Source organism: Acanthopagrus latus, chromosome 12 (genome assembly GCF_904848185.1).
Source record: "Acanthopagrus latus isolate v.2019 chromosome 12, fAcaLat1.1, whole genome shotgun sequence".
Taxonomy (NCBI): Eukaryota; Metazoa; Chordata; class Actinopteri; order Spariformes; family Sparidae; genus Acanthopagrus; species Acanthopagrus latus.
In genome coordinates this window covers 2,364,619-2,388,103 of record NC_051050.1, presented here as the reverse complement: position 1 = coordinate 2,388,103, position 23,485 = coordinate 2,364,619, and the positions used below count along the sequence as shown (strand labels likewise).

Here is a 23,485-nt window from a genome sequence, read left to right as displayed (position 1 = left end):
ACTAATAAACTATGTTGGGTTGTGCATTTAGAGACAGCAGCAAGTTACTGCAAATGTGAGTTGTGAAAAATGCAAAGCTTATGGTATTCTGTCTTGGCTTACACATGAGTTGTATTTGTAGACAGATAGTTAACAAAAAAGACCCAGTAGGCTTGACTCCAGGTTAAGAGATTTAGTCTTCTGAGACTAAAAAACTGCAACACAATGAAAATATACACAATGTTACAATTGAAATTAGATATATGCAACAACACTGTCACACTCATTCCTTTTCAGGTTACAATGAGGTAAATACAACACATTAAATAAGGCATATGTACATTTTTTTTCACAGTAAAATCCTAAATGATTTCAGTCAGCTTATGCTAACAGCTATTAGCCCAATTAGCTTTAGCAATATTAGCACAGTTTTCCAACTCAAATTAAAAGGTTTTCAGCACCACTCTGAAGTAAAGAATGTTATTAAATGATGATGTAACTTAAATAAAGAGCAACAATACTCACTGATGGATCTACTCCAAGGATCAGACAACAAGAAGGCGTGATAACCCTGACACGCCAGTAGGGGTCACTAAACATTACACAGAAACTGACCGGAGTCAGAACATATGGCATAAATCCAATGATCCTAGACAATACTGGTCTAAAAAAAAAGCCATAGCCATCTGTACTAAAAGAAAAAAAACAAGATCAAGAATCGAATCGAAATGTGACCATAAAATCAATGTTGTATGTATATTTATATAATGCCTGTTACATAGTGATGCAATTACAGCGGTAAAGGCTCTGCATTTCAGGCAGTGCAGTAGCAAAGTTTTCTGTGGGAGAGAGTAAATCCCTTTGGCGTGGCTTTTTCACTTTGCAGACCTTTTACATGCACAAAAGGGCTATGTAACACAATAAAGGAAAGGCAAAATCCCCCAAAACATAGTATGACATTTTTAAGTATTTATCCTCCCTGTTCTGTTGAGTTACTGATAACTCTGATTTGATACTAAAAGGCAGAGTTAAAACACTTTGGCCCATTGATTGGTTAGTTGGTATAGGTGTAGTTGTCCTGTTGTCTTCACCGGAAGTTTTCAAGCCGAACACGATAAAAAAACATGAGTTGTCAGATCATAGCCTGTCATGACTTGGAAAAAAAATACATAATTAAGACACTGGAAACAACACTCTTGTTTGTGTTAACATAAAACCTATGTGTATTCAGATGATGATGATGATGATGACGATGACCACTGTCTCAAGTGAAAACTGACATTTTCAAATTCTTATTGGACAAAGTCTAACAAATTCTTATTGGAGCTTTTAAATATAATTGTATTCAGGCTTGTTGTCATTCATGTTTTATACCGTAGAAACGATAATACGTCATTACATATATCTTATTGTAGTTAATTAGAAGTCATCAGGACTGAGTCAAATGAAGGAAAAAAATAAGATTTAGACATTATCAACTGCAGTGTGAACAATCGTTAAGAGATGCCACTGTCTTTCAGGTGGATTTATCTACAGGTCTGGCAATTGAAGAGGCATGCTATGCCCAGGTGAGTAGTTCAGTTCATGCATTCGGGTGCCAGTTTATTAGGTGCATAATTTTAGTGCCAAAATGAATTATTTTTGGTGTGTTTCACATTTGGAATGGTTCACTAAAATGTGAAACGACAGACTGCTCACATTTGGTATCAACATGCATCCTGAGTGATCTGATCACAAGTGAACATCTTTACGTCATCAGTTCACACCTAGCATTAACATGTAACTTGACATGCATCTCAAGTGACCACTCAGATCTCACTTCTCCACTCCATATGCAAATAAGCATGGGTCGCACTTTATTTTACAGTACATTAATAAGACATAACGGGCCGTACTTTGTATCAAATTAGACAAAACAAGACGCCAATAAGACAAAGGGCCATACTTTGTATCAAATTAGACAAAACAAGACGCTAAAAAGACTTAACAAGCTTTACTATATTAAATTACACAAAACAAGAAGCTAATAAGACATAACAAGTCGTACTTTGTATGATGCTGTTATGTGCCACTAATTACCTCCTAAGTAGGCCTAATAACACTGTAATAATGGTCTAACAAGCGGCACCACTTTATTTTTCAGTACAGTTCTGTTATGTGCCACTAATTACTTCTAAGTAGGCCTAATAACACTGTAATAACGGTCTAACAGGGAGAAGGTCCTCACTTTATTTTACAGTACAGTTCTGTTGTTAAGTGCCATTAATTACCTAATAACACTGTAGTAACGGTCTAACAGAGAGTAGGTCTTCACTTTATTTCACAGTATAGTTCTGTTGTTATGTGCCACTAATTACTCCTAAGTAGGCCTAATGACAGTCTAACAGGGAGAAGGTCCTCACTTTATTTTACAATACAGTTCTCTTATGTGCCACTAATTACTCCTAAGTAGGCCTAATAACACTGTAATAACGGTCTAACAGGGAGAAGGTCCTCACTTTATTTTACAGTACGGTTCTGTTGATATGTGCCACTAATTACCTCCTAAGTAGGCCTAATAACACTGTAATAATGGTCTAACAGGCAGAAGGTCTTCACTTTATTTTACAGTGCGGTTCTGTTGTTATGTGCCACTAATTACTCCTAAGTAGGCCTAATAAGACTGTAACAATGGTCTAACAGAGGAGGCAGAGGAGGAAACTGTTTGCTCCCTGCCTTTGCAAAGATAGCAGCTCGGTGCTAATTTGCTTGGTGTTCCTCAGATTGTGAAGTGAGAACAGGATGCAAAGGCACCAAAAATAGAAAATCATTATTTAATATTAACATATTAATGAAAGTGTGCGAAGCACTGTTAACTGTCACTTTCTGAGTTGGAGTGTGGATCACAATGGTTGTACTCGTTTGTTGGTATACACTTTTAGCGTATGACAGTCACATGTATTCATGTCTGCATACACTGGAACATAGTGATTCAGGACAAATACAGCTACCTTTTACACCCTAGTAAAAAGAGCTGTCCACTTGTGATTGAATCACTCAGTTGAATGATGATACCAGGTCTGAACAGCGTCACAGCATAAAGATCCTTTAAAATAAGCTTCATCAAGTGTAGTAGTGTTAAAGATGACCAAAACCATTGGCAGGATTGTGTCATCCTTGTCCACATGCATGAAAACAAACCAAACAAGGGCCAACAGAGATCATCACCACAGGAAACTTTTTAATATTCTATTTCATACACAGGGCAACACAGTGTGTTTTACAAATGCAGCACAATCACGAAATTCCAAGTTCAGAAGACTTAGAATGTTGAAGAATATTGTACTGTATTCTTAATAATGTTTTAATAATGTAAGTACTAACACATGGGTCTTTTTTAAGGTGATACCCACTAAAGATCGATTGGAGGGATTGGCTGCATTCAAGGAGAAGAGGCGTCCTCAATTTAAGGGAGAGTGATGCCCAGTCCTTTCAGAAACAATCACAGTGTTCTGCCTTCAGCTCTCCCTCTGGTACTCTGCTTCTAATATATTCATGGGTGAAACTGTACCTGTAAACACATTCACCTGTACAGTCTCCAGAGGGTATCTGTTTAACCACAGGACATTAGCATCAATCCTGACTGGCATTCTTGGCGGTGAATTAAACTTACCTAGCAAACTAACCAAGCATTAGCCTTGCTTATAACTCTTAAAACTTGTGGAATCTAAAATAAAAATGACTTGGTTGTTATCAGTATTTGCAGTATGGTGGGCAGTCATTAATAGTAGCCTCCTTGACTAGTCAGAGCCATTGAAATTTCCAAAAACTTGTGAGAATGATTCTTTTGTTTTTTTTGTTGGTTTTACTTTGATAAAAATGTACTCCTGTGTTCTCTACCCTAAGTAACACCAGAAGTGTCTGCATGAAGTCATTAAAGAGAGTGGATTTTCCTCACTTGACTGATGTCCAAAGAGTGGAGTTTGGGATTTGAGGTATTCTACTATGTGTAGGATTTGACAGTGTCTGACTTGGGTCCCTCCACATCTATGTGCTGGAGATTGAAACACTTATTTATTTTTTACAAATGAAACCTAAAGCTGTCAGAATAATTTCAGTATGTTATGACGACAGACAAACTTTCTACACGTTTTAAGCACCAGCAAGCAATTTTCCCCTATAGGTTTTTACTCTGTCTCAAAAGTAAGCAGTACTTCTCAGTTCGTTGACTGTGCTGACACATTGGCACACCTTGTGTGTAGTAGTCAGTTATATGATTAGACATTACTGGAGTGGATAACTGAACATCAGAATACACACAACTTTGCTGTCGGTCTGATGAGGCTTTTCCACTGATACTTGACTGAGCCAAATCAAACACTGATTAGATTTTCCATCACCAGTTTTGTAGCACCCAAGATGAATGGACTGTCAGGATGGATTGTAAAGGATTTATGGGTTATGAATTGATTTTAATGGGTCATGTTTCCTACACCCACCAGACTCAGCCACAAACACTTCAATGGGAATTTATGGAGAGAATTTTGTTCCTTTATTATTCAATCAAATAAAAGAGATTTGAAACCAAAAAAGAGATTTGAGAGCAAAAAAGAGCAAGTGGCAATCATATATTTTTTTAGATCGAAACAGAATAGGTTGCACTTGAAAAAAAAATATGAGAGAACATATTTCTTCAACTTTAATCAAAACTAATGTTTGTAAGTAAAAACATATGACCATTTTGCTTATAAATCAGTCCTCTTTGCTTTTAAGTTAAAAACCTTTGCTTGCAAATCAGTCCTCTTTGCTTGCAAGTTCTAAAGTTTTGCTTGCAAATTCAACTGCACTTGATGGGCGGGGCCTACGCTGGTGGCTGAGAGAAGAGTTTCTATTGGTTGGTTTGACCTGGCTCCAGCACCAGCTACGTCTTCTGCATTACACCCACTTCTCCCTTGTGCTGTGCTGCCTGGAGGCAAGCCTGTTGCTCTTGAAACGTTTCCCATAAGTAATGAATTACACTATATATCGTTTGCTACAGCCTGCCGTACATTCACAACAACAACACAAGTAATGAATTATAATGCCCTGCTGCTGCAAGCACACTGATTAGCAGCAACATGGTTGTCTCTGCTAGTCACGGCTGACTAAAGGCTGCGCGTCGGATGGTTCTTAGGCCTCCGCGTCGTCCATTAACTTCTGTTTATGGATACCTCGTCGGGCATTATCCCTGACATGTTGCATGGTACTCGCGGTGCCAAAACCTCACTGTTCCTACACAACAGTACTGTCAGCCGGGGGACTGACAGACAGAGAAGACCGCAGCAGCCCACAAACACCCGCTATGAAGCAGCTAACAGTGAAAATGAGAATAGCGGCTCAGCGCCGTCATTTCACTGTCTGGGGAGAACTCTGACCGTGGATTACTAAACTACCGCTGAACGTGGTGCCAGTTTCCACTGTGTAGCGGGCTGCCGCTACTCCTCCTGTCTCCCATTCTCACTACAGCTAATGTCAACAAACACACGTGGCGAATAATTTAACAAATTCACACACATTGCCAAACCCAGATTTATGTGTCTGTTATGCTGCTTCAAAAAAAAAATATGATTGCCACTTGCTCTTTTTTGCTCTCAAATCTCTTTTTTGGTTTCAAATCTATTTTATTTGATTGAATAATAAAGGAACAAAATTCTTTCCATAGGAATGTCTCAGAGCTCAGCATTGATCTGAAAGAGCTCATTATTGATTTGAACAAGTCACTTGAAGCCATTTCAAAGCAGTTACAGGTCCCAAGATCAACAGTACAAACAAGTGTTTGTAAGGATGAAGTGCACGGCACAGTTCTGTCACTGCCACGATCCGGAAGAAAACACAAACTATCACCTGCTGCTGAGAGAAAACTGGTCAGGATGGTAAGTCAACAAAAAACCAACAAAAAGCAAGTTTGCAATGAATTAGAAGCTGCTGGAAGACAGGTGTCAGTGTCCACAGTCAGGTGTGTTTTACATCAACATGAGCTGAGAGGCTGCTGTGCAAGAAAGAAGCCCTTGCTCCAGATGCAGCTCCTTAAAGCTTAATTGAAGTTTGCTGTTGATCACATGGACAAAGAAAAACTTTAGGAGGAAAACTCTGATCAAATTAAACAACAATGTAGTGATTTGACCACAGTGACCAGCAATATGTTTGGAGGTGAAAAGATGGGGCCTTCAACCCAAAGAACACCATACCTACTGTCAAGCATGGTGCTGGTAATATTGTGCTGTGGGGCTGTTTTGCTGCCAGTGGATCTGCTGCTCTAAAAGTTAATGGAATAACGATGAAGGAGGATTTTCTCCAAATTCTTCAGGAAAACCTTAAATCAATTGCCAGAAGACTGGCTCTTGGGTGCATTTGAGTGTTCCAACAGGACATTGATCCGAAACACATCAAAAGTGGTAAAAGGAATGACTAAATCAGGCTAGAAGTAAAGTTTTAAATGTCTTTCTCAAAGTCTTCACTTGAACCTCAGTGCCAGGAAACCAGCAAATGAATGATTAAAAATTCATCCAGAGGGCTACCAGAACCCTGTGGATGGTTATCAAAAGCACCTAATCAAAGTGAAAATGGCCAAGGAACATTTAACCAAATATTCAGTAAATTTAAATTAAGGTTCCTTTTAGTAGTATATAAAGATTTAATAAATAGTTTATAACACACTATAATGTAATTATAAGCGGACCTTCTTGTTTATTAATGTATTTATTAACACCCATAACTCATCCTGTAATTAAAGACTACTGTATTAAAAGATAATGAGTGATAATATAGTAAAACACAGTCATAATGCTGTCAGAATGATGTTATGTTTGCAAATCCTTAATCAACACTTGAAAAGGCCTTTAAGTGCTTAAAACTACATTATAGAAGAACCTCTGAGGTAAATTCTCTTTCAGGAATATCCCTGTCATTATGGATAATCCAGAGATAGCTCTGTCAACAGTTGTCATTCAACTGAAAACAAAAATAATGGTTTGATATTCCATCAGTCGGTGAGTATGGGATGGTCAGTGGGGGTTTATATTTAATATTAGAAAAACATCACTGAATAAATAATACTAAATCTAAGTTATTTTACTATTTTTTTCAGAATTTTTGGGTGTTTCTCTTTACTTGTGAGATAAAGTACAAAGCCAAAGGCTTCTGGAAAAGCGAATAAATTTACCTTGAGTTCAGATTGTATGTGTCAAAGCTTGTTTTAGTTTGTTTATTCTGTTGTTATAAAGTGATGGTTTAATGTTGCAGTGTGTATTTCAATGTGTGTGTATATATAGTTAACATATACAGTGTATAACTATCTATGTGTGCCTGAACAACCCTGATTCCAAAAAGGTAGGCATGCTGCATACAATGTAAATTCAGTCATTTGGCAGCAAACTGTTTTAAGTAAGAATGGTTTTAAGAAGAGCTACTGAGCCCATGCAGTAATACTCTTGCAGCCACGTGTTTGACAAAGTAGTGACCCTTGCCCCATCCTTGCTTGCAAACGATTGAGCCTTTCAAAGATGCCCCTTTAAAACCCAATCATAATACTATCACCTGTTACCAACGAACCTGATTTCCTGTGAGGAAAAACATTTGATAAATTATATGGATTCTGTTTTCAGTTGACAACATATCAAAACAGATTAGCAAATGATCACATTCTGTTTTTAGATGTCTTACAAAACATCACAATTTCTTTGAAATCAGGGTTGGGTGTTAATAAACATGTATATGAGTATGTTTGTACAGTACATACATGCATATATGCATGTAATATATTTATGACGAGAGTCCATACTGTATATACATACATATGGGTCATTCCATGCCAACTCACCCAAAATGCAGAACATTTGCCAGTTCTGGAGAAATTATTCATTTTAATTCCTTAGCATAATACACATATATTATTTAATTATTTCGAACTCTGAGCTAATTTCTGACATCAATTCAAGCAAATATAAAAAAAACTTGACTTATCCATGTAGTCCAGGTAATATGATTTTTTCTTTTTTCATTAAAGCATGAAACTTCTGCTCTCAATCACCTGAGTTATGTGTTTTGCATCATCTCTCCTGAACCACACATGATAACACAGAAAAGGCCTCTGTAATTTTTCAAATGTGCAGTTATAAGTTATTTAATCAGTAAGCAGTTTTTGGTGATACTGCAATCCTTTTTCAGTAATCCACCCAAACCAGGTTTCAGGTGGCATCCCAGAGCATCCCTGTGCTTTTGTACCAGTGTTTTCAGTGCTACTAGCTAATCATGTCCGGAATTAGTTCAGAGAAGTTTGACATTATGAAAAAATAATATTGAGCTAAGGATCTCACATTAATATTTTGTCAAGACACACAACTGTAGTGATGTGCGATTCATGAACAAATCATTCAAAACTCGAGATTCTTTTTACTGACTCGGGAGTTACGAGTCATTGTCTCCATTAATTCGTTCACTGACTCACCGCTGCTACCGCCAGCTAACTGCAAATGTTGTGTAAATGTATCAAGCTAATTGCTGTATTAGCTCCATGGCTGAAACAACGGCTCTGGTCATCATTTCAACTCAACTCCTCTGTCTTCTCTCCTTTCTGCTCCGAGCTGAGCCTGATCACAGGCTGATACAGAAAAAGAAGGATTGACTGACCCAGCAGCTCCAGCTCACCGCTCACTCACTCTCCCCCCCAGCTCGTAGAGCCCCTCCCTTACCTGAAAAACTCGCCACCTCACTGCTCCACACTATTCAGGACTCAGCATATCTGACTCGCTGCTCACAGCTCACTCGCTCTCTCTTCCACCCTGCTACCTTGCTGTCAGAGAGCCGCTCTCTGCTGCTCACCTGAGCCGTGTGCTGCTCCGCTCCATTCACAAGAAGTGTTTGTACATTGTGACTGACTCAAGTGGCTCAAGTGACTCGAAACCCGATTCACTTTTAGTGAGTGACTCATACAAACTCGAGTCAGTAAAAGGAATCAAGTAGCCCATCACGACACAACTGTATTGTGATTTGGTTCAGTGCCTTAATGAAAGAGACACAGAAAAAAAAGAAAGAAAAGTAACTCAAAACAAAGTGCTTTATAGTGCTCTTAGAGAACTAATGTAGTAGGCATGCATGACAGTCTGAGGTGGCTTACTGTAAATCAAACCCACCTTTGTTTTGATACATTCTGTCATAAATGTACTGATACTAAAGGTTATTCTCTCAGGTTGCTAAACACAATTATCAAACACAATGGAAAACACTACCACCTGAGCCATACTCACCCGCATACTATCGAAAGCTACGGAACCCCAGACAAAAAATTAAACTGTGGCCACAAAATAGCTATAATGCGCATGAAATACTAATTCCTGGCCACAAAATACTAATTCCTGGCCACGAAATAAGTAGAATGTGCACACGCAATACTAATTCGTGGCCACGAAGTAGGTATAATGTGCACACAAAACACTAATTTTTTTTTATTAATATAATTCCTGGACAGCTCGGTAAGCAAATCGAGTGCACCTTTTCTAGAAACCGCAATGGCCTACGTGATGTCCTTAAGGTGAGTGTCTTATCTTATTCTGTTCTAGTCAATATCTTGTTATCCTGCATTTAGGCAGTTAATTAATTAGACCTATAATATAGTGAACTTTTAATCTCCTGTGATTTTATTGAAGGAAAAGTGTCCAGAGAACACTACAGACACCTTCAGTAGTTCAATCAGAGCAACAACTACCTGCAAATCAATACAAACTAGATTCTGATCTCTGATAGGATATATTCCCTTGGCAATGCGATACATCCAATGAGTGCTACTGTAACTGCATGGCTGCATTCAGTGGCATCATTAAACGTTGCAGCTCATATAGTCTATGTGTTCCCTCAGCTGAGAGTCTGACACACATGATGCTACTTTCAAAGGAGATGATCAGTGAAAGGCGCTGCCTAAATGCAGGGTAACAAGATATCGACTAGAACAGAATAAGACAAGACACTCACCTTAAGGACATCACGTAGGCCATTGCAGTTTCTAGAGAAGGTGCGCTGTGCAGGAATCATATTAATATTACTAATTAGTAGTGCGCACATTATACCTACTTCGTGACCACGAATTAGTATTTTGTGTGCACGTTATAGCTATACTGTGGCCACAATTTCCTTTTTTTTTTGACCATTCATATCTGGGGCTCTGTAGAAAGCACGTAGTATGATAAGAACACAAGTATGATACAGAAAACAGTGATGAATGGTACAGTAATTGTTATAATTCCACTTGACTATAGCCCTGTAGAGATCAGATCAGATTCAAAACAGTATCTTCAAATATTTGGGGAACTGTAATTGAATGTTTGTAAATGTAAAGTTGTGTAAGTGCATTCATTTTGGTATAATTAGAAATTGCTCTTGACTGTGAAATCTAATTCAAGACCCTTTGTATTAATCGAATATGTGAAGGCATATGATGGATAACGATATAACTTAAAGATGGTCAAACACACATTTATTATGATTTATTTTATTTATTTGTCTTAATCCAGGTTTGCCATGGTTTTTCTTTGTTCTTTTTTGGGGAGTTGTGGTTGATTAATTATATTGTATTTCCTGAAATGTTGGCAATGTTTTTCTCTTCCATATGAACTTTGATGTTTATTTGATATGATGAGCAGTTGTGTCTGACTGTATGTGTGGTGGACCCCAGGATGACTAGCCCATTCTTAGGTACTAATGGGACCCTAATAAAAATAAAAAATCTAGTATTCTCTAGTGTTCAACAGACCAAGTGATTTCAAGCTATAACTTGCAAAGTTCAAAAACCCCAATGAAAAACAGGATCTATAGCAATTAGACAGATTAAAAACACTGAAGCAGACAAAGTACAGATAGCTTCTTATGAAATCAAGCAATTGATTGTGCTATTAGAGCCAGCATAAAGTATGAAAAGTTAATTTATTGAAATAAATTAAAAATGATTGAGTAATGTAACATCTTGGATATTTTTGTATATATGCAATTAATATCAGCACTTTCAAATGAATGAATAATTCAGTCAGAATAACCCAAAAGTGAATTTTTCAAGTCTGAAGCTTTCTTTAGCGCTCAATTTTTATTTTTTTCCTGAGGCCCTGGCCAGCGGTTGAGTGGAGGCCTACCCTGTGGCTTCATGCTGTTGCTGCACAGAGCCTGACATCCCCACTGTGGCTGGCCTCCTTCCGGCAGATGTCCCAGCAATAAGCCGGGGGGTATCCCACCACATGTTGAGGTTGCGTAAAGACTGGTTCCCCAATACCGAATGCCTTCACACAGCCCAGCCGCTTCTCATGGGAAACGCTAAAGGTGCAACTGTAACAGCGTCCATCATAGCATTTTATTTTTATTTTTTTTAAAGTAACCGTTTTTGTCAACCGCATGTTGGCCCTGTCTGGGACGGGAGACTTTTCCTCCCTGGCTATATCATAGGGGCTGTTTCTCTTCTAACTGTTTCTCAACAGATGGTTTGGGGCTTTATGTGCCACTAGATGTCATCTCCACAGTATATACTGTGTATATTACAATTTCATTTTGCCAGGACTATTTCTGTGGTCAAAAGTGGTGAGGTCAGTGCATTATGATATGAAAAATGCACATCTCCCATGCAATTGCTGTCAGAAACACAAAATGATTCACCTTCATCCCCAAAGACATTTATTCATTAGTCACAGGATGCCATGAGATTGAGCCATCATGAGAAAATACCAAGACCCTGGAAATGAAGCATGAAATTCAGCCATCATTCACTGTATTATTTAGAGTTGTGCTTTTCTTACTGTCCGTGCGTTTACATCCAGTTCCATTTATTTCCTGCAGCTTATCATTTTTAGAGGTTGGCAAAGGGCCTGGAGCTAATTCCCACTGACACTGGGTGAGAGGCAGGGTCACCCTGGAGAGGCTGCCAGGAAATCCAGTAGGATTAGCAACTGGTTTGCTGCCCATGGTATGACTGTACTTGAATGGCCAGCCAACTCACCTGACCTGAGAACTGAATCTATGGGGTATTGTCAAGAGGAAGATGAGACACACCAGACCTAACAATCCAGATGAGCTGAAGCCACTATAATAGCAACCTGGGCCCTCTTATGTGATATTCTAATATGTTGAGTTTTGATTTTCATGAGCTGTAAGCTGTAACCGTAAAAATTGAAAGGAAAAAAGGTTTTAAATATGAAGGAGCCCGACACTGATCATAAAGGACATTACTGATTTGTACAAATTGTAAAAGTCACTTGAAGCCATTTGAAAGCATTTACAGGTTCCAAGATCAACTGTTGAAACAATTGTAAGTACTGATTGTACGGCACAGTTATGTCACTGCCACGATAAGGAAGAAAATGCTAACTGAAAGAAAAAGCATGTCCACCATGAATTAAGAGCTGCTGGAAGACAGGTGTCAGTGTCCACAATCAAGCGTAAGTTTTGTTTCAATATTAGTGGGGACGGAAGACATCACAGATATTGAAATGCAAGGAGGTTGGAAAGCTGCCCTGATGGGAGGTTTCTGCTGGCACCAGAAAGACAGAAACAGAGGAGAGGAATTACACAAATAACATTGCCAGGGATGTAGTGCTATTTGTTTAAGTTCTGAAGCGCACCTAAGATGCACTCATGCGTGCGTTTATGCCCATGTGCGGATGTGATGGGTGCTGGCATGTGCGCTTAAGGTTACTTGAATTAACAATTAATTAATTAAGGTTATTGCCATGATTTCATAAATATTGATGTCATGCATACTAGAAGGAGCAGCATATTAGAAGGCAAAATTATGATGTAGAAAGTGGAAATTATTACTTTTGTATCTCAATTTCACCCCCACTTTATATGTCATATTTATGATTGATACGATATTCATGGTTATGGTTTATGATCTCCTTCATAATTTCAATGTTGGGGTGCTGTGTAGCTTAGTAGGTAACGCAGGCATCCACTGTACAGAAACTCAGTCCTCTCTGTGGCAGCCACGGGTTAGATTCCCCGCCTGGGGGCCCTTTGCCACGTGTCACTCCCCCTCTCTCTCTCGTCCTGTTTGCTGTCATCTCTTCAGCCTCATGATTTTATTCAGCAGCAATAAAACCATAAAAAGGTGAAAACATTTTTTTGTTAAATAATAATGATGATAATAATAATGATTAGAAATTCAATGTTTTTTTTAATCAGTTTCTCATGATTATGATGTAGAATGGGACAGGCGGCTGTAGCTCAGGTGGTAGACCAGGTCGTCTAGTAGTTGGAAGATTGCTGGTTCGAATCCATGCTCCTCCTAGATGCATGTTGAAGTGTCCTTGAGCAAGATACTGAACCCCAGATTGCTCCTGATGAGCAGTTGGCACCTTGCATGGCAGCCTCTACCATCAGTGTGTTTGTGAATGGGTGAATCTGACAAGTGTTGTAAAGTGGCTTTGAGCGGTCAGTAGACTGCAAAAGCGCTATAGAAATGAGAGTCCATTTAGCATAATGGTTAGTGTGACTGCAGCAGGTAGAATAATTTTGCCACTGAAAATATCAGAGCAGAAACTACTAATTTACTTTCATTGACATCACACAGCCATATGCGGTACTGTGAGTATTACTGTAAGCGCAGCGACCAGCGCCTTGTGGTTAAAACATGAATGAATGAAACCTATATCAAGCAGCAGAACAGCAGCTAACTCTGCATGGCTCTTGAGTCCTTACAAATCCCTCAGCTCCCTCCACCTCTGAAATGACACTCAAATATTTATATTGGCTCTGATTGGTTGTGTTGATCCGGGAGTGGTGGATTCCTGCAAATCAAATTAGAGCCACTGGGTGGAGCCACAGACAGTGGATTTTTACACATCTGACCTGTATCTTATTCTACTGTCAGATCATAATGACAATTTTAGCAAATATAACCAAACAGTTGTTACAGACTACAGCTACGACTACTTGAAGTCTCCAGTATTTTAAGTGTTCACCTGATCCCAAACATCTTGAAAGTGATGATCTGAGGTTGTGATAGGCTCTATTTTACTGTCTTCAACTTTGTATAGATATTTTTTTCAAATGCTGAAAAAGTTTATCTTAGAATAGCTCCCATGCATTTGAGTCATAAATGTAAATGCTCGTTCTCTGAGGTGATTCCTTCATCATCCCCTTAGGTGTCGCACTTTTTAAATTTTGGGTCCTTTATCTATAGGCAGTCTGTCCAAGTTCCTATCTAATATTCAAGTAAAATCTCCCACGATTATCCCTTTTCCTTTGATCAGCCAGAAGAAAAGCAAGTTTCTTAAAATTGAGTAAAGTTGCTTCATTTCCGAGCAGATAAATTCAGTATGGTCACTTTTACATTCTGTTTACATTTTGGCCATCATGATCTTGGATCAGCTCTTCATTGTGTTTATACGCTGATTTATTTTAAAAAAGGACAGCAAACTCTTCATAGTTTTACAGATCAACCCAGTCACGCTTCAGTTTTAAATGTTCTTTTAAGTGGGTTTCTTTGATCAGAGCAATAGAATCAGAATCAGAATTCCTTTAATGTCCTGCAGACGGGGAAATTTGTTTGGCACAGCAGCGACAGAAAATTTCAAAAACAGAAACACATTACAATAACAGGAACAATAGCATAAATAGGCAATACAATTCTAAAGGGAATAAAAAAATAGACATATATACATATTTGCATGATATAGTGCAAAAAATTTAACAGCATTTTTTCTTCTTTTGTTTTGTATTGTATTGTTTTAAAAATAGATTTTATAAATATGAAGATAATAAATATGGAATAAATATGGTATTAAGGAAATTGACCAGATGCCAGTGCAAAAACAGAAGTGACCTTTGTGCAGGCTTACTGCACAGTGCAGGGTACAAGGTGAGGACTACTGGGAGCAGTGCTGGTTGTAAAGTCTGACAGCAGCAGGTAGGAAGGACCTGTGATACCTCTCCTTCACACACTTGGGGTGTATCATTCTGTTTCTGAAGCAGCTGCCCAGTGCTGAGATAGTGACCTACAGGGGGCGGGACTCCTGCACCAGCAGAGATGACAGCTTGTCAATCATCCTGCTCTCTCCCGCCACCTGCACTGAGTCAAGAGGGCATCCCAGGATGGAGGAAGTTTATCAAGTCTCCTCCTGTCTGCTGTTGAGATGCTGCTGCTCCAGCAGACTGCTTCATAGAAAATGGTTGATGCCATCACAGAGACATAGAAAGAGGTCAGGAGTGCCCCCTGCACCCCAAAGGACCTGAGCTTCCTCAGCAGATACAGTCTGCTCTGACCTTTCTTGTATGTAGCTGCAGTGTGGTCAGTCCAGTCCAGTTTACTGTTCAGCTGAGCTCCCAGGTACTTGTAGGATGTCACCATCTCAATGTCTGTTCCCAGGATGTTCACCTGTGTGCAGGGTTGTTTGTTCCTGCGGAAATCCACCACCAGCTCTTTGGTTTTTCTGGCGTTGAGCTGGAGGTGATTCTGCTGGCACCAGTCCACAAAGTCGTCCCTCGTCCCTCGTCCCTGATGAGGCCGATGATAGCAGAGTCGTCAGAGAACTTCTGTAGATGACAGTGAGGGGATTGGTGGTAGAAGTCTGCGGTGTACAGGGTGAACAGGAAAGGGGCCAGGACCATACCCTGTGGGGCTCCTGTACTGCAGATTAACACACACACACATTCCTTGCTTGTATAGAGAGATATTGAATATATACTTTACTTTTGAATTTATATTGAAAAACCAAGTGTAAATCGATTGTTAGCTCAAAATAGTAACTTTGAGATGGAAGTACCTGACCACCTTTCCACAACCTGCCAGGAGCTTAACAGAATTTAACACAGATTGTACCATGGTCTGCAGGAATACTCGATTCTGATTGGCTGCAGGGTGTCCATTAACCCCTGATATATGGACACCTACTAAGTAGTTCCAGTCAAATTGTCTGTTCACCAATCTAAATTAATGCGCTAGCTGGTGTGTCAAATCTGAATATTTTATTTTATTTCCAGGTATTAGTCAAACCCTCAGGCGTTACCAGGGAAACTAAGTTATGGCTTGTGAAAAACTTTATATTTTGATTGTAAAACGCATGAAAATATACATTAATGGTCTGAATTTCTTTTCTTTGGCAAGTGACCATGGTATAAGCGGGATAACGCCCTTCGAGGTGTCTATAATCAGGAATTAATGGACTTCGCATCGTCCATTATTCCTGATTATGGACACCTCGTCAGGCATTATCCCTTACATATTAGTGTGAAACCGCAATTGTCTTGGTCCCCAGGTTGCACGTTAAAAGTTTTTTTTAATAGAAGGTCAGTCAAACAAGTAGTCATACAATTCCTGTTCATATTCTCCTCGGCCATAGACATACTAAGTCATATTTGTGTGTTTGTGTGATGTATTTGTGAAATATCTTGAGGTATCAGATGGTACCCTGGTATGTAGGAAGCAAAGTTTTGATGAATCAATATGGCCACAGACCAAAGATCCATTCCATTGTTTTGATTTTAAAAATGTTCTCAACACTGTAAGAGTATTTTGAACATTGGTCCAAATGTTTATTCTAGCCTACTTAGCTTTAATGCGCTCAAGGTGCATTTTTTGTATTAAATGGGTCAACTGAAATGTTTTTTTCTTTCTGCTAAGTACTATACAGACAGACAATGACATATGGTTAAATATATTTATTTGGCTCAATAATTCAGAGTAAATAAATGAGATAGCAAATTAAACAAATGACAAAAATGATGAAATTAGGGGGTAGGGTGAAGGTAGTATAATTTAGAAAAAAATTTAATGCTAACAGAGCCCTAACCAAATTTCTCCTAAAATCAAAGATATTAATTCAGAGCCAATGGACACCTACTCATATTTCATACATGTGAATCCAGCAGGATGAAGGAATGGACACTTGTCTGTTGGTTGTAGGGTCAGTAGGCTGCATGTAGTCATCCTCGGCAGCCTACGCTGTCCTTTAACTGCAGAGAGGCAGTCTCAAATCCAGTACACAGTGGCTAGGACTGCTCGAGTTTGCTGGGGGCAGAACAGTTTCGAGTGCAAAAGACTCTTTAGTTGGAAACCGCTCACATGGTTTGTTAAACAGCTGATCACCGCAACATCTTTGTTAATGCTTATGATCCTGATTAAGATGAGGAAGAAGATGGTCTTGATCCGTCGCTTATGCATGGAGGTTCTTAGGCTCTGACTGATAAACTAATTTAACTTCTTCTCTAAAATAAATGAAGGATGCTTAATCAGCCAATCGCGTTATCTTAATGTTAACTTAATGCAAGAGAATTTCAAATTAAAGTTCACTTTTTTAAGTCAAGTCCCGATACTTAACCTGAAAAAACGAATTAAAACAAAACTTCGTTCTGGAAGAAACTTGACAAAAGTTGAAGGTGAAAAATAAAAAATGTACAAAAAGACTTTCAAGAAGGATAACAAAGTGTGCAAGAAGTAATTTAGAAGTTTGGAAGAGAGGAGAAGAGAAGAAAAGAGAAAAGTAGAGTCAAAAGAAGAAATCTAGAAGAGAGCTCTTATCTTATCAGGCATAGGAAAAGGAGGGGGTATTTCACTCTGGGTATATGTGTGTGTGTGTGTGTGTGTGTGTGTGTGTGTGTGTGTGTTACACTGTAAAAAAGTATTTTCACAGAAATTTACTGTGTAATTTTACAGTTTTTTTGTTTTTCTAAACTAAGCCTGAATGCCATAAAAATACAGCAAATTACTTTTATTAGTATTGATCATAAAATTAAAAGTAGTAATGAGTAATAATCAATATAATAGATAATTATGGATTTTTTTTCACTGGATTATTCAATCACTTAATGATCTTGAATGTGAAATTCCATTTAATTCTATGTAAAAATACAAAAATTACATTTCCTATTGCTGAATGTAAAATTGGGACAACTTTTTGTTTTTTTGCAGTTTAAATTTAATGTAAAACAATGTAAAAAAAAAAAAAAAAACTAAAAAAAAAACTATTTTAGTTGTTCTACAGAGTCTTTTTTTTAAATACAGACATTTACTGTAGGCATTCTCAGTATTTCTACAGTACAGCTGCTGTAAAACAAAACAATATTCTTATTATAAAACAGGTCTAGAATGTTAAAGAAATTTCCAATTTGAATCAAGACTTCTTCTTATACAGTATTCTTTTGTAAATTCATAGGATTATCCAATCCATCCACAAGGAATCTTTATAAAATAACAGATTTCTGGATGTAAAACACAACAAAATATGTAGAATTACATTCAAATGACCCTTCTTTAAAGCCATTAATAGGGTCTTGACAACTTCAGGCTGTTCTTTTATGTGATTATCCAATCTATTGACAGTAGATTGGATAACCATAAAACATTGGTTTTCCACTGTACAAAAAAAATACGATCATGTGATTATAGCTTAGAGAAAATTATAGCTTAGAGAAAATTATTTAAAAAGTTATTACTTTGAATAAACATAATATGACAGTATTTGTAAGTAACTACCCAATGTATCTACAGGCGTTTACCATTAATGTATGGGTTTTATCTCATATAAACATTATTTGATAGTAATTAAAAGCAACTATCCAGTGTTTTTACAGGTTTTTGCCATTACTGTCTGTGGTATACTTAATATAAACATTATTTAACAGTAATTAGAAGCCACTATCCAAATGTATACAGGTGTATACCATTAATATATGAGATTTACTTAATATAAACATTATTTAACAGTAATTCAATTCAACCACCAATAAATGTACAGACTTTTCATATTAATGTAGAGGATTTACTTAAATAAACAAAATTTGATGGTACTTAAAATTACAGAGAGAAGTAGTTCTTAATCCATAATTATAAGTAACTACCCAATATAGTTACAGATTTTTCTGATTAATGTATGGGATTTACTTCATATCAACATTGTTTAACAGTCATTGCAAGCAACTATCCTACATATATATATATATATATATATATATATATATATATATATATATATATATATATATATATATATATATATATATATACATATATATATATACATATACATATATATATACATATATATATATATATATATATATATATATGTAGGAACATATGTCCAAAATTCTTCTTCAGGGGGATATTTTATTGTATTTTGCCATCTAGAGTCTGCACTACATTATTCTTCAAAACCTAAAGTGAGCTGATGTATTTCAGCATATTCACTGTGGTCTCATATGTATTATGTGTATTTGTGTTTTAATTGCTCTCAAACATCCTCACCAGCAAGACATGCAAGTCTGCCAACTACCAGTAGAGAAGGACTTATATTTAGCCATTATTCGAAGAGGGATTAAAAGTACTGAGACAAGTATGACCAACCATACCCATTTAAGCACTGTATGAGCCTTTCAACTAGCCTGAACATAAACTCTCAGTGCATGACCTCAGCCAATCCACAGCTCAATTAGACGACCCACAAGCAAAAGCTCTCCTAAATATAACAATTGTGACCGTTTATACACAGCCAATACATTTTTTATATTTCAAAAATATATATGTAGATAAAAAGATTTCACATTCAATTGAACTACACAAAGTTTAAGAAATATGCCAGTGATCATGTTAGGCCCAGGCCTCTTTCTAATATTAGTCAGATTACAGCTATACTTCGACTATGCTGCTCAATCAGACAACTGCAATTGTATGAGTATATGCCAGTGAGAAAATCGAATTACTGGCAGAACCATTTCATAGCCCGGTACGATAGGTGGTGCTGTGCCCATTTCAACTAGTGGTAATAGAGAGCCACCTCCGGCTGACCTCTTTACGTCATCAGATGCCTCGGCATTCGAGAAAGATGGCGTACGAGGATGGAGGAGAAACTACATCTTTGTACATTTCGTATATGGTGCACATGATAATTACACAAACTAGATGCACAATTGCACTCTTGCTTGCGGTTATTTCGGAGGAAAGCCGCCACCATCGCCATCCTTCTACTTCTGGCTCATGGCCCCGGTAAAAAAATCTCTATACATGCAAGAGTAATGCGACTATCAATCAAATAATCTAGGTGTATTAATCCGACTATGAGAAATCCGATCTGGTCCGATTTTAGTCAGACTAAGGTGTATACATGCATCTTAAAAATCCGATCATAGTCAGACTAACGCAGTAATTCGGTTTTCTTGTGTGTCATGTAAACGCACTGTGCGAGGTTAGGGTTAGGGTTAGGCAGTACAGTCATTCAACATGTCAAATGAGTCACTATGCAGATGTATAAAATCATCACTGCTTCATTTAACCAAGGTTTATTATTTGAAAACACTTTCACATGTTTAGTTGGGATGGCTGAGTCTTTTAGGTAAAGAATATGAGAGGATATCACCCCTGGTCTCTCATCAAGATCAGTAGAAGAGTTGTTAAAAACATTCCAGTCTGTACTTTCAAGGGCTCCCCTAAGTTCATCAACCACATCTCTGGTCCACATCTCCACTTCTCTGGTGGCTATTTTACTCCTTTTAAGGAGTGGTTTGTAAGTCAGAATAAGATAGATAGTGTTGTGTTTGGAAAAGAGCTGAGACGGGGCTAAGCCACAGACTTATATGCACCTGTGACTGAACCATAACATAGGTTTTATTCAGTGTGGGAGGGCAGGATATACTGATAAAAGTTGCTCATTGATTTCAGGTTACAATGATTAAAGTCACCAAGGATGATACAAGGAGCATCAGGATAGAGGGACCGAGGGGCTTTTGTGTAACCTTGTGAATTGTTGTCACTGTATTTTTTGTTTAGCTTTGGGGTGTATGTACACAACAATAACAAATATTTGGGAAAATTTGCAGGGGAGATTGTCTGAATACAGCCATGCAAATAAGATCACATTGTGGCAAGTGGTGATCATATCTTGAAGAAAATGTGTGTTGTGTTGTGTTTTGGTCATAATCACTACAGTTCAAAAACCTTAAATATATTTGAATAAATACAATATATACATGTGTATTTTACACAGTACTATTAATTTTTGTTATGTATTATTATATTAATAATTTATATTATATAACAATTTCAAATGTGTATTCTGTTGCATGTGTGTGTATATTGTTATTATATATTATAATATAATTACAAATCACAAATAGCAGTACAGAATGCCAGAGTGTCTTGTTTTGACCATAGAGGGTTTTCACCTACGTCATGTCCTGGGAGGTAACCTGGATGCCATATTGGAGGCACTCGGAGATAAACACTGCAATGGATAAATGTCCGAAACCACAGAAAAGCTCCTCAAAATGTTATATAATGTTATAGATGCAAATGCATACAGGGAAGGACTTGGTCCACAGGAAAGGGCACGATATTTGGAAAAGTTACGGTTTATTGGTGGTGCAGATCCATATGAGTTGCCTCCCTCCCTCCCTCGAGTCTTCCGTCTATTGCATATCCTGATACTGTGAACTACCTGGTTTTCTTGCCAAGCCCATACACAGCGGAAGACCTTAAATCTTATGAAAGTTTGGAGGTCTATAACCAGATGGTGCGTGGATGGGTGAGGGAGATGCCGCCAACGACATCAAGTCATCAACGACAGATGTGTTGTGAATGCCAAAGTAAGTAATGCAATAATTCTTTAATCAGTCTTTCATCAACCTAACCTTGACTGTATGATATCATGAATACCTAAGGTGTAACGTTAGCCAGGAGTTTTTCATTTCAAGGACCTCCAGTTTGATATGCATTTGTATATTATATGCACAGTCTACATTTCTAAATACACTGTACATTATAAACTACAGAGCACTTATCACTATCAGAGTTTAAAATCCATGGGGGGTCTGGACCTTACATTGTGAACAAGTGATGCAGATAAGGCTACCTGTTCCTTTTTTTAAAAAAAATTTTAAGTGAAATATGGGCATAGAATACTGCCATAAATCACGCACGCAATAAAACATTCACGCGTGCAAATCAAACATCCACGTGCACAAATCAAACATCCACGAGCGGACTGCAGACTGCTCGCTCGGGAAAGCCTCCTCTCCTCGAGGATACAGTGGTGACTGGCATGCCCCCCAGGCCCGCCCCCTTAGTGACAAAAACTGCCCACTAAAAAAAATTCACTTGTGCACGAGCAGGGGGAAAGTTTTCTGAGCAAGGAGAGGAGGCTTTCGTGAGCGAGCAGTCTGCGTGCGAGCAGAGGAAAGTACTGTGAGCGGACTCTGCGCACGCTCGAGCTGTTTTTCTCCTTGCAGGCCACAATATTGTGCCAGGGGGCAGAGATGCAGGATAAAAAATAGCTTTGCTCACAGATGTTTGATTTCCACGCGCGATTTATGGCAGTATTCAATGTATTATTTGTTGCTTTGTCTTTTATTCAGGTACTCCATTCTCAATCAATCCGAGCAACACCCTCGAACGCTGGGTAATCGCTGAGAAGTCTAGCCGGATACTTGGAGCCCACTGCACGTGTATGGCTGGCCTCGGAGAGACGTGCACATATGTTGCTGCATTATTGTTTCTCATTGAAGAAACAGTGAAGTTGAGAGACTCAAAAACAGTGACTCAAGAAAAGGCATATTGGCTGTTACCTACTGCACTGTCAAAGGTGGAACACAGGGAATGCCGGAAGATTGACTTCACTGTAACAAAGACATCTCAAGTAAAAGAGTTGGCAAGATGAAATGTGCTGCTCATGGACAGTCACTTGAGGAACAAAATGCTAGCGATGTTTGTACTTTTGCAGTTGGAAAGACACAACAGCCAACCAGTGATGAACTGTCATTATTATTCAGTGCTCTTAGTGCGATTGGATCAAAGTCTGCTATTTTGTCCCTGATTGAGTCTTGAAATTTGCATGTGATATGTTTCTAGATGTACATAAGGGATCTCATGAAAATGTTACGTACATGACACAGGTTTCTTCATAAATCCAAGTGTGCCATTCTTGGGTGCTTCTCCCGATGGCCTTGTTTCTTGTGATTGTTGCGGTGTCAGTGTAATTGAAGTGAAATGTCCATTTTGTGTGAAAAGTTACATGGTAGACACTGTATCCTATTTGGAGAAGGACATTGAAGGGAAACTGACACTTAACCAAAACCAACAGTATTTCTACCAGGTGCAAACTCAACCTGGGGTGTGCAGACTAGAATCTGCCTATTTTGTTGTTTGGACAGAAAAGGATTTGCATGTTGAGCAAATTGTATCAATGGTACAATAAACATCGCTATCTTTGCACATCAAGAAATCAGCTGGCAATATCCCCCCCAAAATAGTATATTTCTGGCGCACGCTGCCAATCACACGCTCAACATGAATCCTGACGTGGGCAAATTTCCTTGTGGTTTCTAAGTCAACAGGAGCTACAGTAACTGGGACTTTCCACGAGTGGAGGCTGGAATTTTTACATGAGCCATTCTACAACCTAAAGTGGCCTGAATATTAAAGCCACGATCAGCAAGAACAAGATCACCAGGAACTATGTTGTCCAAAAAGCCACAGTTTTCAGTTATGTATTTGTGACTTACTCTTCCTCCCCATGCAATTGAAATG

The 23,485-nt window shown here is 38.2% G+C and overlaps 1 protein-coding gene across 1 annotated transcript in view; it reads left to right on the top strand.

Annotated features, from left to right (window-relative positions):
* auh (AU RNA binding protein/enoyl-CoA hydratase) overlaps positions 1-3,920 on the top strand; it is a 28,769-nt gene extending 24,849 nt beyond the window's left edge. Inside the window, exons 9-10 of the mRNA XM_037116332.1 lie at positions 1,500-1,547; positions 3,361-3,920. Coding sequence (XP_036972227.1) covers positions 1,500-1,547; positions 3,361-3,438 — 126 coding nt within the window. The 3' untranslated portion in view covers positions 3,439-3,920. The remainder of the gene's footprint in view (positions 1-1,499; positions 1,548-3,360) is intronic.
* The last annotated feature ends 19,565 nt before the right edge of the window (positions 3,921-23,485 follow it).